The sequence below is a fragment of the Thermobia domestica genome, chromosome 8 (assembly GCF_964235325.1).
Source record: "Thermobia domestica chromosome 8, izTheDome1.hap1.1, whole genome shotgun sequence".
Lineage (NCBI taxonomy): Eukaryota > Metazoa > Arthropoda > Insecta > Zygentoma > Lepismatidae > Thermobia > Thermobia domestica.
This window is the reverse complement of record NC_137461.1, coordinates 291,344,818-291,359,342: the sequence shown is the minus strand read 5'-3', so window position 1 is coordinate 291,359,342 and position 14,525 is coordinate 291,344,818. Positions and strand designations below refer to the sequence as shown.

General features: G+C 33.8%; 1 protein-coding gene across 1 annotated transcript in view; it reads right to left on the bottom strand.

The window, feature by feature from the left end:
* Positions 1-14,525, bottom strand: part of LOC145693712 (putative multidrug resistance-associated protein lethal(2)03659) — a 217,401-nt gene that overhangs the window by 46,667 nt on the left and 156,209 nt on the right. Inside the window, exons 16-19 of the mRNA XM_081769997.1 lie at positions 12,922-13,001; positions 7,983-8,130; positions 6,685-6,791; positions 3,452-3,575 (exon numbers count right to left, since the gene is read on the bottom strand). Coding sequence (XP_081626123.1) covers positions 3,452-3,575; positions 6,685-6,791; positions 7,983-8,130; positions 12,922-13,001 — 459 coding nt within the window. The remainder of the gene's footprint in view (positions 1-3,451; positions 3,576-6,684; positions 6,792-7,982; positions 8,131-12,921; positions 13,002-14,525) is intronic.

Sequence of the window (14,525 nt, the reverse complement as noted above, 5' to 3'; positions counted from 1 at the left end):
TAGTAATATTTATAAACAGGTTTTCTTTATTGAATATAAGTTTAAATGTTTAGAAACAAATTATTTCAGACCATTAGTAATATTTATAAACAGGTTTTCTTTATTGAATATAAGTTTAAATGTTTAGAAACAAATTATTTCAGACCATTAGTAATATTTATAAACAGGTTTTCTTTATTGAATATAAGTTTAAATGTGTTTAGAAACAAATTATTTCAGACCATTAGTAATATTTATAAACAGGTTTTCTTTATTGAATATAAGTTTAAATATGTTTAGAAACAAATTATTTCAGACCATTAGTAATATTTATAAACAGGTTTTCTTTATTGAATATAAGTTTAAATATGTTTAGAAACAAATTATTTCAGACCATTAGTAATATTTATAAACAGGTTTTCTTTATTGAATATAAGTTTAAATATGTTTAGAAACAAATTATTTCAGACCATTAGTAATATTTATAAACAGGTTTTCTTTATTGAATATAAGTTTAAATGTTTAGAAACAATATATTTCAGACCATTAGTAATATTTATAAACAGGTTTTCTTTATTGAATATAAGTTTAAATGTTTAGAAACAAATTATTTCAGACCATTAGTAATATTTATAAACAGGTTTTCTTTATTGAATATAAGTTTAAATGTTTAGAAACAAATTATTTCAGACCATTAGTAATATTTATAAACAGGTTTTCTTTATTGAATATAAGTTTAAATGTTTAGAAACAAATTATTTCAGACCATTAGTAATATTTCTAAACAGTTTTCTTGACAAAACTAAGGTTTTGTATGAATAGTCGTAAATCCAACAAACTCATGTTGAACAATTGAACATATCCCTTTTCATTCATTCTTACCTTGAAGGTACTTTAAAATCTGATTTATGCGTGGGTGGAGCGTGGCGACCATTGATCCCAGCGAGTTACAACGAGCTTCTGAATTACTTAGAATTGACAACCTTTGCGCGAGCGGAATACTTGCCCGTTTTTAACAATTCTTTTTTTCTAAATTATTATCGGTTTGAGTAAGATTTGATTAAAGCTATTACACTTATAGGGCGGCTATTTGAAGCGATCGCAACGCGTTTTTACTGCTAATGCTTACGTTTGGAATATGCGCTGACCATGTATTTAAATGTAGATGGGTAATCACAAACGCGAAAGCAATAAAAACGCGTAGAAAATGTCAGCTCAAGCGTATTTGGTGCGTTTTGGAACAATAGACTGCCTGTTGTGTAAAAGATGTCAAAAGGAAGGGAAAAAAAGGAAAGACGTGTTGTCAGGCAAGGGGATTTTAGCAAAAAAAAAAAAAACAGCTGCTTTGAAGATGCTTTGTGCAGAGTACTGGAACTCTGCTATTATAGACCTGGACTTGGCAAGAAAGACCTGGAAACCCTGACTGGCTCACACTACGATTTATAACTCTGGCAAAAGTAAAGTTACCAAATAGCCATCTTGGTCGCGTTCGCTCTAGGGGGAAACGCTTCGAAAACGCATTCCGAAATAGCCACAGACTTAAATATTGACAAGTTAAGTAAAATACAAAAATATTATCGTAGAAATATGAATTTTTTCAAATTTCGGTAAATTTTAGAGCACATGCGCGACCGGAAGATATAAATAGATTTTATTTCTATTTTTATACCTTTTTAGTCTTTCCAATTTGCAACTTCGCGGTATTATGACTTAAATAAATAAATATTTTTTTTTTCGGCCCACCCTACTACGTGACAATAGTTCAGACTGTTTCGTCTGGGAAAGTGTCGTGAAAATGATTTCCCATTTCGAAAAGTATTATCTGTTTTTATTGGAAGAGTTCTGTCACGGTCACGACAATTGTCTCGTCTTCTCTGGTGGACAACCTTATTCTCCAGGTGACTGCTTCTCGCAGAAAAGCGTGCCTTGAAGTCACGTATCGGCTACTTCGAACTACGTGTTACTGGCTATTATTTACTGTTTAAAACTTTGATGTCCAAGGAATACACAGAATTTGTCACATTTCTTTAAATAAACTGTCCTCAATTTGTACTGGATAAGTTAAAATGTTTCAATTTTCGTGTGTTGGATGTTAAAACTTCAGAATTACTTAAATGAAATTGAATATACACACAAATTGATCTAGTGGGAGACCCGGGTTCGATTCCCGGCGGGAGCTCATGTGGTTCGGATTCCACGTTAATCAGTAGGTCCACGTCTTATATAGCCTCGCTGCTGAACGGGACGTTAAACTCAAAATCAACTCAACTCAACAAATTGATCTAAAATACGAGGGTCGTTTGGAAATTAAATTTCGATTTTTCAAAAAAAAACAAAAAAAAAACACCAAAGTAAATAAGAATAAGAAGAATTTATTATATACATCTGAAAACTACTTCTTTGCTCTATTTTTCAACCCAGTTTTCATAAACATTCAAGCATTTATCATATCTCTACACTAGCTTAGAAATTCCATCAGCATAAAAGTCTCCCGTTTGTGCCTTGAGCCAGCCTGTGACAACATCTTTTAGCTCCTTCTCATCACCAAAGTGCTGAGATCATATAACACAGTCCTGAAAATTTGTGGAAATTCATCGGAAAGCTCCGAGATTGTGAAACGTCGATTTTCACGAACTTTTCTATCAATTTTCTGGAGTTCATCAGTGACCACTCATGGGCTGCCACTCCTCTCTTCGTCAAGAATGTTTGTTCGTTCACTTTCAAATGAAGAAACTCATTCACGAACAAGTTCTTCACTGGTCATACTTAGTCCATACACGGCACAAAGTTCCCGAAGAATAGCTGTTGTCGAATTTTGTTTTGCCGTAAGAAAACATATAACAGCTCGCACCTAGCACTTGACGAGGTTTCCTATTGCAGTACACATTTTGAGACACTACAAAAGTGGAACTAGTGATCAGACAACCTTCACTCTACGAAGGCAGGATGCAGACTGATCTAGCGCGCACGTCTGTGTAAAGATGGTAGCACCGTCTTCAGTACTTCAAGCAGTACTCAATTGGAGGTTACTTCCCCAACGCGCCTCATAGTTTGAGAATCAGTCTTTGGTTTTGTATAATTCTTACCAGCTACTCATGAATTCATGAAGTTTATAAGAAACACAACTATTAGCATACACAAGTATTATAATTGCTAACACTAGGCCCTATTCAGGGGAACAAACATTTTTTTAAAAAAAACTTATCATAGACAGAATTACTTATGATTATTTTTTAATTCTTTGTTGACCACAGGGACTTATTTGTCTAAGGCTATAAGTAGTTGAGAGTTGAAATGATAAACTTCCGACGACAATTTTTGGAATCTATGTGTCAGCTTTAGACTAAATGACTCAAAAAAATATATTCTATTTGTCTTACAATTCTTATGGATCTGAAGGGGTTAATGACAGTTATAAATTATATATGACAAGATGGTGATACTACATAAAATAGAATCTAACACTTCTTACCTTCACCTAGCACCAAGAATGTAAGAGTAACCATCGCTATGTAGAGGACACAAACACAATCCGACCAAAGTCCAAACGCTTTGCTTGTTGAAATAAAGAGATACCACGATGATGAATGAAGATCCTACGCAGAAAAAAAAATGAAATTTATGAGTAAATTAAATTTTCTAATGTCTTTCATAGTCAACGAAAGTTAAAAGGAATGAAGAGATAGTTTTCATTTTTTTTTCATTAATAGATACAATAATTTAGTAGCCAAGAAATTATTTTTAATACGAGGGTCAGTCAAAAGTTAGTTGCACTGTTTAAGAAAATGGAAGAAGATATAAATTTTACAATAACTTTATTTGTATCGTAAAATTCCATTCACAATCCACTTTTCAACGTAATTACTTCCGTTATTTAAGCATTTGTCGAGGCGTGGTACAAGTTTTTTTTTTATGTCTTCTGCAAAGAAATCCCGTCCAATGCCCAATAACCATTCTTGGGCTGCAGCTTTTACCTTGTTATCCGAGTGGTATCGTCGCTTCGTCTTTCATGGGACCAAACACATGGAAGTCACACGGTGAAAGGTCTGGGCTATAAGGAGGATGATAACCTTCCCTCGCGCTCAGCATCACCAATAGCTGTACGTCCGTTCTCAAACATGTTGCACCACTTCGCGACAGCTTGACGTAACGCTTGCATTTTCATCATATACTTCATGCAAACTACCAATAAATTTCAGTGCAGTTACATCTTTTCGCCCACAAAAAAAAAAAAAAAAAACGAATCACTGCACGCATTTCCAATTTGGACACCACTTGCAGCTGTCGAGACATGTTTTACGACTGATTATCAGAACACCTCCACTTGCCTCGTGAAAGCCACTACGTCACACGATACAGCTACATGTCTGCAGTGTTGCCACACAGTTTCATCATAATAGCCTTTGACCGAAAATACTTACGAAGGAGTGCAACTAACTTTCCGACCGACCCACGTAGGTATCTTCCACCCCTTTCTATTATGAACTAATTTACACCATAAATATTAGTTTATTCCATTGAACTAAACTCTAAGTAACCAAAAATTGATATTTTCTAAAAACTATTAAAATAAAAATTGGGGTCTCTGTTTTAAATGAATATATTCATCACAATACTTAGGAAACAGTTGAAGATTGTGCATGACTAAAAAAAAAAAAAAATGGAATGATTGTCTTTATTGCATAGTTTAATGATAGATATTAAGACTAAAAAGCAGACATTTAGATTAAATAAAACCTTTGATATTAAAAAAATCCAAAATTAACCTACTAATGAATTGAATCTATGCAATATCTAACTACTGATCTCAAATTCTTATGTTAATAGGACCCTTATTTGGATAAATACTTGTCATCTAATTTTGTAAATGTCTAAAAGAAAATTGGTGGCTCCGCGTAGCGTAATCTCTAACACTCTGGTCTTTGGTGCAAGCGGTCCCGGGTTTTATTCTCGGTGAGGACACTCGGTCGAAAACAGTATAAAACTTTTTCATGCCAGCCATCCTGATTGAGATTTTCCTGGGTTTTCCTCATTCACACCAGGCAATTGCCGAGATGGTACGCAACATATAGGCTCTAGGCCAGGGCGCAAAATTTACGGTCGCCATTGGCGACTAGAAATTTAGAGCTGGCGACCAGTGTTCAGTAGAAATGGTTTCTCCCTAAACTCAGTTTTTGTTTCTCACGAAAATAATTGTCACTAAGTGACAGAAAACACGGAATATGAAGTCTTCACAACATTACAATTCATGTATATTTTTTAACATGTATATGAATTGTCCAATTCAAAATTGATTATCCTGAATCTAATTGTTTGGTTTTCAAATTTTATACCCTGATGTAATCTCTTTGTCAAACCAAAAGCCATGGTGGGGGGCTTCTCATAATTTGTACCTGAAAAATACTGGCGACCATGATTTCGGATCGGCGAGTGCATCTGACTTTGAAATGTTGTGCCCTGCTCTAGGCCACTCCCTTCCTTCCCGAATCCTTTCTTCCTTCCCTTTCCTCGAATAGTGCGATTCCCGAGAGATCTCATACTTCATCCGTGACGGGCTAACATGACCATAGATGAAGAAAGCTCAGAAATGTGATTCCTAATCCTATCCTGAGTAGGATTTTTCGTGAGTTTTCCTAATTCACACCAGATAAACGCACGGAATGGTACCTTACATGATCTTCTCAGGCCGCTTTATTCCTTGTCCATTACTTTCTTTCTCTCCAATTCCTAGGACAGTGTGGTCGTGGAGAGACATTATCCCTCAAACGTGACGGGCTAAATGGCCTTAGATGCCGACAGCCCAGAAATCTAATTCCTAATCTTAATCCCTAAAAGAAAATAGCTTTTCCTATTGTAAAGAAATTTCATCTTTTGGAAAGTTACTGTTGTCTTAGAAAATCAGTCAACAACTAGCATCCCAAAAGACGATACTTTGAAAAGAATGGAGCGGTAGAGAGGAGTTATTTGCAACATGCAGAAGATATATACAATAGTACACATATCATTAATTTATTTAAGCGGTATTGTATCATAGTTAGCTACACAAAATTCTAGGGGTGCGATGCAAACAAAAAATTGGACCGCAAAATGTGATTTATCTATCATAATTTATTACCGAAGCGAGTTATTTTTGCAACAATAAAACAGTAGATTATTATCTTTCTTCCATGACAGAACGTTTCTCTTCCGATCTCACATATAGTTAAAGCTCAGTGATGATTGTCCCCTCGGAAACTTGACATTTCCCTTTTTGTGACTCACACGTTCTCATGAACACAATCTAGTACGAAATAAAACCATACTACTTGAGACTGGCCGTAAAATTGATGGCAAAGAAACCACATCCAGTTATTAATAAAATCTTAAAACATTTTTTACTATTACTAGTAAACAATATATGTTTATATTCATTTGTAATGTTATTATCTGGCAGATACATTGAATATGTATGTCTCTGTTGTAACAATTTGTAGAAAACATTTTTTGTTTAATTATTACCAATAAACAATATATCTCCATAAAGTATGTTATTATTCGATAGATTACTTCTTTGATTTATTGATTAAAAGATAAGATCCCTTTGTTTTAAAAATTATCAGTTCTTCTTTTCCAGTTGCCTACAAAACACTGCTGTCTGTTATTACAATTTGCAGTCATACATTAAAATACAAGAATGTTGTTGCTAATATGTTTTTCATTCCTTACCTGATGACTGTCGAATTCCTTTTCGAGTACTTTTTCTGCTCCGAAAGACCTAATTGTTGTGAGTCCTTGTAGTGATGCATTCAGGTGGGAAAACACAGGACTTCGAGCTGCATAATAAGTATGAAAACTATTTGAAATATAAAAACATACTCAAGAAATGGCATTGTTTACATTCATAATAAATTCTTAAGCGTAAAATAATATTGAAAATCACTCACTTGAGATTCTTTTCCCCTTTTTTTTCGATATTTTTGACTTTATAAAGATGAAATTTAGTTCATTTTTAATTTTAAATTTCATAAATTATATTTCTAACAAACTACGACTTCCTTCTGATTATTCAATTTACAGAAGAAAATTAAATAATGAACTAAGAGTATTCATTTTGCTGTTTCCTAGTAAATGTTCTTATTATTATGAAATAATTAATTCTTCCTTACAACAATAGTGCTTTTTGAGTATCGAAATCCTTTAGCAGATCTTCTTTTCTTTATGTTGGATGTAATCTCCAGCACAGAAACAAAACTGTTGTTACTTAAATCCGTGAAAAATAGAAATGATGACCATCTTTTTGTATAACTAAATATTGGAACATTTTAAAATTTCTTAAACATTAAAACAACGAAATTTAGTGTGAATTTATATTATTTGTATAAGAGTTTCAATAAAGTTTATATTTTTAGTACTACATACACATATTGAATGGATAGGTCAAGTATGACTTACTTCCGGCTTAATTTGCTTCTGGTTTGTTCCAAGGAAATGTGCTACTTGAAATGATACGATAACAAAAATCTCGCAACCACAACCTCGTGACCAAAATGTCGCCGCCCAAAATCTTACCTGGCCAGAACGTCGCGAGACAAAATTTCACCTCTTTGCCGGATGTATAATATAATAGTAATTCATTTACATGAAAATTCTTGCATATCTTCGGATCTTAAATCTGATTTAAACTATTCACTGAGCAAAACAATAAGTTTAATGTAAAAAATAATAACATGTAACAGTGTTGCCAACTATCTACGTTGTCTTCATCAGACACTATCATAATATACCGTAGATAGTGTCTGATGAAGCCAAAGTGGATAGTTGGCAAAATTGTTACATGTTATTATTTTTTACAATAAACTTATTGTTTTGCTTAGCGAGGAGTTTACATCAGATTTTAGAGTGTTAAAAGCAAAGCTAGTATAATGGAAAATATTACTTTGGATCTTGTCAATTCTTAATAAATAGAGTATTCATGTATGATTAATATCCACAAACGAATCAAATACCTATGGAATAGTACTCACTTATGCCTTCCAGCCGTTTGATATTCCTAGAAGTAGAAACGTAAATGGTTCTGAGAGGAAATATGAAGGCTAAGAACATAGTTGGGATTAGAAGCCAGTAGTTAACGATCACAACAACTGCAAATATTCCGATTAAAGTGAGACCAATCTGAAACAATGGAAAATAATTTGAATGGATTGTTATTAAGAATTTATATAAGAAGATAATAGATCATCTAATGAAAAGTTTTACACTACTATACTGAGCTGAGCGGAGATGTTTCTTGGGATCCACTAACCGTGAAATGTGTAAACGTACAATTTTATTTAGTGCGTTTATGATTAAATGTACTGTTTCGATGTTCCTTGGCACATTCCTCAGCAGATCCAGGATTCTCACCAATCTAACTTCTCAGAATTTCCTCTTGCACTATTTTGTTAATTCTTTGCATTTCTACTTCATAATAAGTTGTTATAGATTTACTATTTAATGGAAACGTTTCTATGTTTTGAACAATATTACAATAACTTAAAGTATTGTGTAATCATTGAAGTTCAACGGTTAACGCTGATTAAAGGTTGTAACGGTAAGTGCCTGTTAGAAGTGAGCAGAATTTCTGCAAGCCAATACAAAATTACAAAAGTCTTTACAAAAATCTTACACATAAGTCTTTCTCAGAAATAACACTTCCAAAAAAAAAGGATTCTAGTGCAAAGAATTTACAGTATCATATTAAGAATATAGTTGAAGAGAAAATTCTGAAAAATGAGATGCGTTAAACGTGAGTTGCCCGGATTTGCTGAGGAAGATGTCAGGGACGACTGAAACAGTATAATTAATGGTGCATTTAATATTAAATGTAGTAAGTAAAAGAATACGTATATAAATTATTATAAACATACGTCAATTCATTTTCTTAAAAATAATTACCATCTCCTTTAGCCTAACCGGCATAACCGTGGGACGTAAAACTTAAAGATTTCATTTCATTTTCTTAAAAATAATTAACCGCTAAATTATTGAATTCATAGTTCCCAAATTTTGTACACTAATATTACTTGCCGTGATGGTGATTTGTGATACTTAGGACCTGAGAAAGGGGCAATTTTGAAAAAAAAAAAATGCAATTACGGAGTGAAAGCGGAATAACGACTTTTTTTGAAGTAGAGTCACTCTAGATGAATGATAATTTGGTGGTATTCAGTTTGGGAAAATTCATTAAGGATACACTTTGGAGGTAAAGGTGTTTCGGTGTTGGCAAGACACTGCACATACAAAATTTTGTCTTGATACGAGACAATTTTTTAAATCATTTTCGAACAGGAAAATGCAATTTAGGTAGTCTCAACTTGGGGGGAATTAATTTAGGTACGACTTCTGGGAGTTTATAAAAAGTTGCTTGATGAACTCACTCAACATAATTTTTCACTCAAATTTTTGTACAAACTTAGTTCTAGAACAAACAACATTATACATTTCTTGTGGTATACATATAAATAAGAAACTGTAATGTATAAACTCTAAGAAACTTTCAGGATTAATTAGTTGTGTTACGTTTCGTGACAAATATTTTTTCCCCTTATCTCATGTTTGAGATCCCATATTATTTACAAACATATAATTTCATTTTTAAAAAAGAACTCTTTGTAAGTTTATCCAATAAATAATAAAAATCTAGCCAAAGCTATCTATTAACTCATTGCATTCCAGTGACATCCAGGTAGATATCATAAAATAGTCACAAAATACCAGTGACATCCGTGAGTATAGCAAGAAAACGATTTCTTTATTAAGGGTTGATTAATCCTGGGAGCGAGTAAATTTTTTAATGGATGCAAGGGACGATTCTCCTTTAGGTTACAGCACCGTACTGAGAAACAAACAAACAAACAAACAAAAAAGGTTTTGTCTCAGTAGATGATTGGCCTTAAGGAGCATTCAATTACGAAACAGATATGTGTGTTTTTGACGATAAATAATTTGCAACTCCGAAGTCGGAAAGGAAAAAAAAAGAAAAAAAAAAGAAAAATAGGAAAGAAAAATGTTAGTCTTTGATCCCCGGTCACTGTTGTCAACCTAAAGCAGCATAAAATCCCTTCATAACATCAAAATTTCCCTTTATCAGTGCAAATATTCCACAATGCAAATAATTGTTTCTATCAGAAATGTGAATGCTCTCCTCATTCGTGCACAATAACTATACCCTACATAACGGTCTAGACAGTTTTAACAGTAAATGAAAACCTGGTGTTAGAGCATGCACATAGCAAAATGACACCTGGAACGTAAGGGGGTTAATAATAACCAATTATTAATTTTAACTTGTGAGTTGTACTGGCTTTATCAGACATATTATCATTATCATTGTTAAATACAATGATGAATGGCCAAAACTGTAATACAAATTATTGTAAGTAGTATGTGTTTCACTGTTAGAAATATGTGTCACCGTTGTAAAAAAAAAAATAACAACAGACACAATCCGCTAGCTAGCAGCGTATTTTTTTTTTTAAGTATATACTGTAAAAATATCAATTATTATTGAAAACGAATGATATAGTTTTAACATAATAAAAATGAATTTTTCTCGAAAAAGACTCATGTGAATTTACCCTCAAGTGTCTCATTTTGTTCAGCTAGTTCTCATCTATCAACTGATGTATGTCTCATTTTTGGAAAATGTTTAATTAAACATAATTTAATATTTAAAAGTTAATAATAACTTTGGCTATATCTCATTAATCCTACGAGGGGCACACGAAAAGTTTCCGGAATGTTGTAGTTTTGGTATTTATGATGCAATCACAATGAATCTCGTACAATATAGTCCTTAGATTGCTTAATTAAGGATTTGACAAGCACGAACACGTCATAACAGGCAGTGTACGAGTAATATAGCTGAACGTAGGAGTGTGTGGTGATCAGTTGGTGCACTTTCATAGATTTAGCAACGCGCAGATGTTAAGTTCATGTGAAAATTGGGGAAAATCTGATTCAGAAATTTTGATAGCCGTAAAAACAGTTTAGCACCATCGGATGTTTGGCTCTTCGCAAAGTTAAAAATGGCCCTATTTCATTTCGGCCATGTGATCTCCTCTAAAACATAGAAGAGATCAAAACAAACACGACGGCTGAAATTCCGAAGATACCAAAAAGAGATCTTTCGTCGGTGTTTCCACCAGTCACAGGAGCGGTGAAACAACTGTGTATGTGTGTGGTTCGACAGTGCTAACTTTGAAGTCGATTAAGTAAATGTGTACTTACATAGTAGTAATAAAGAGCTACAACAGAATTCCGGGAACATTTTAACTGCCCCTCGAATAATGTACTATCACCTTGTTATTGTCACGTGAAAAGCTTCATGAAAATATAGTTCAGTATCAGTCTTACCTTAATAGGTATTGTGGTTTTCGTACAGCATATATCGTTTTTAGATTTACAGAATTCCTGTTTTTCGATTTTCTCAAAAGCTACGCATCAGGATTTACACTCATATAATTTTGTTCAGTTTAATGGGATCTATAAATTATTACCATCTTGGAACATTTTCCCTAGAGTATTATATTTTGGTTCTTAAATAATTTCAGCAATCACTGTTACCTTCATCAGTAAGTTCTTAGAAACTGCTACACTTCACTCACTCATGTGATGTGTCCCTACCTAAAGCACTATCCTAGAGAAATTGATCTAACATAACTTCTTCGAAAAATAATTTCGTTGAAAAGAATGTTGGAATCTGTGTGATCACTCACAGATTTTATCGTGTATATATGGCTGAGTGGTGCTTATTCAACAGAGTTTCTGATTTTCGTCACTTTCCTCACGCACGAGAAGGGACTGGCCCGGGCGGAAGGCGGGGATTCTCGTCTGAGCCCCTTGAACCAATAATAATAATAATAATATTAATAATAATAATAATAATAATAATAATAATAATAATAATAATAATTTTCATATATTATGATTGAAGTAGAACTAATTCTATGAGAACAGATATATATGATTGGGCCCTCTTGATCGGGCCCAAGAGAGCACCCTTCCTCGTTGAAGGGGCCCGCTTGGGTACGATCATGCTCACATGTGTCCTTATAATTTGATTTATCGAATGCCTGGCTACGCTCTTCTAAAAATAACTACATCAATAACCACAGGACTTCATTGTCACAAGCGAATTTTTATGGCCTATTTTTATTTAAAAAAAAATTAATCTCTAAGGGAAGAACTGCCATTAGGTATATTGAATACAGCTGTAGGAAGTTACTTAACACTTGATTACGGGACCCTGAAGAGTAACTGGGGCCCTTCCTAAAGTTCCTAAAATAGAAGTCCCTTGAGATGATAATCGATTAATGGTATTATTTGACTGTTTTGATCAGTGGCGGCTGTGCAGATTTTGTTCTCCCCTCAGCAAAAGATTTGAGCCATCTTGACAGAACACAATTTCAAGAAATTGAAGGGGAGGCAAAGAAAGGGGGATGTGGAGATACCACATATACACGGGGTTCCAAGGAACAGAGCCTGTGGTTGGGATCTAATCCCCCAGAAACTGTCAGATTTACTGGAACATCGCACATTTGGCAAGAAGGTCCCTGTGTGTGTGTGTGTGTGGAGAGAGAGGGGCCCCTATGATTAATCCACACCTGGGCCCTTTATGCCCCATTCCGCCACTGGTTACGTCACATTTTAAAGTTAAAATACCGATGAAGTGTTGAGGGATCACAATTTTCTGTTATATTGTCATAAGTAGGAAGATATCACATGGGTCAAGTATAGCTTTTTTTTTTTAATAAGTTACTCATGAAAGCAGAAGATGCAACTGGAATTATTTAACAACCAAAGATCCAAGTTGTAGACCCAAAGTAAGAATATCATATTTAATATGTATCGTATAGTATCTATAAATAAAAGTTTTGAGATTCATTTATGCCGTTTAGAAAAACAAAATCAGTGATCACTCACCTGTACAGTGGAGATCATTACTTGCGGTAGGTATTCATCAATTACGCCGATATCTTTCGAGAAGCGGTTCAAAATTCTTCCTACAATATAACAATAAGCTTAAACAGAACTTTTTGAATAAAAGAAAATAGTAATAACGAAATGAATAAGAGACGATACAACAATTTTATTATTCCGAGATCAGTTTCCTTTATGGGTGAAACACCACAAAAAGTACACGGACATATATAGACTTCATAAAAGTGTTGCAAAAATATTCTAATGTTGGATAATGTATTTAAAGATAATTAGTAAACTAATTATTTTGATAACTAAGTGATCAATGTAATGCTTATTTATTATTAGTAAAGATGCGCATATATTTTAAATCACGCTCGATCTTAGCCATAGGAGCTAAATATACGGTTCTGATTGGTTGGAGTTATTCGTTTCTCGCCACATAGCATACATATAGAACAAATCAAACATCAGATGCTGTCGGTTCTCGTAGTAGAGCATGCTAGTAATAAAAATCGCTTTTGGTGTAGGCTCAAACCCAATCCAAATAAAGTTGTTTTTTTTATTTTTTTTAAAAATTTCATTACACTTTTATCGTTAAAATAAGATGAAAATAATACTCATTTTCCCTTGTACGTAATATATAATGCATGAATTGTGCTTTTTCCACCATCTAACAAGAGATTTCTGATAGCCCTTATAAACAATGACATTATAAACCAATAGGAGAGCAAGAAGTGGGATCCCCGCGAAGCGAGGGTTGGGGTATTAGGGAGTTAGAGAGGACGGAGGTGCTGGAAGCAGCAGGAGGGAGAAAGGTAGGCATAAGCTTCCTTGCCTTCCTTGGGATGTAGTTAAATTTATATTGAAGTTGCACTATTCGGTCGTGACGTAATGTCACGTTGTAATTAGTCCACTTTGCAAGCACAACATTATTAATAAAAAAAAGTGATTTACTTACGTTACGAAACATAGCTGAGCAAGCGTCAGCGAGCGAAGGGTGGTTAGAAGTCCCGCAGGACTCGTTTTTTTCCACCTTTGCTCCCATGATAATACCACGTGACATTACGTCAGACTCAGCTGGTGTAACATCAATTAATATGTGCGCTACGGGGGGCGAAACAACAGATAATTCCAAACAATCAGAAACGTGTATTTAGTTCATATGGCTAGGGTCGATACTGCTAAAGATACTGTTAATCTGATCTTCAAATGTTCATTTTTTGAAATACTGGATTCTGGAACAGAAAATACGAAAAAGTTGAATTCTACAGACTAGTAACAAGTTCGTTTATAGTTTCTATTCTTCGATATTATTAACTTTCCTATATGATCCTAACCTAAGTTTAACAGTGTATAACTCGCGTACTATATTATATTAAAAAATGAAAAACATTGGTTTTTCATGTTCCCTTAGGAACTTCATTTTGGTACATTGTGATATTTTTTGTGTGTATGTGCGCGCAAGTCTCTCTACTTCCTGTACTGAGTATCATTGGGGTCATATAGGACCCCAGCAATTATTAATAACTTTTGTATTTTTCCGATACATGCCACTAATTACTCAAGGTGGAACTTGACAAGTCCCTCTTCAATTGTTTTCTCGA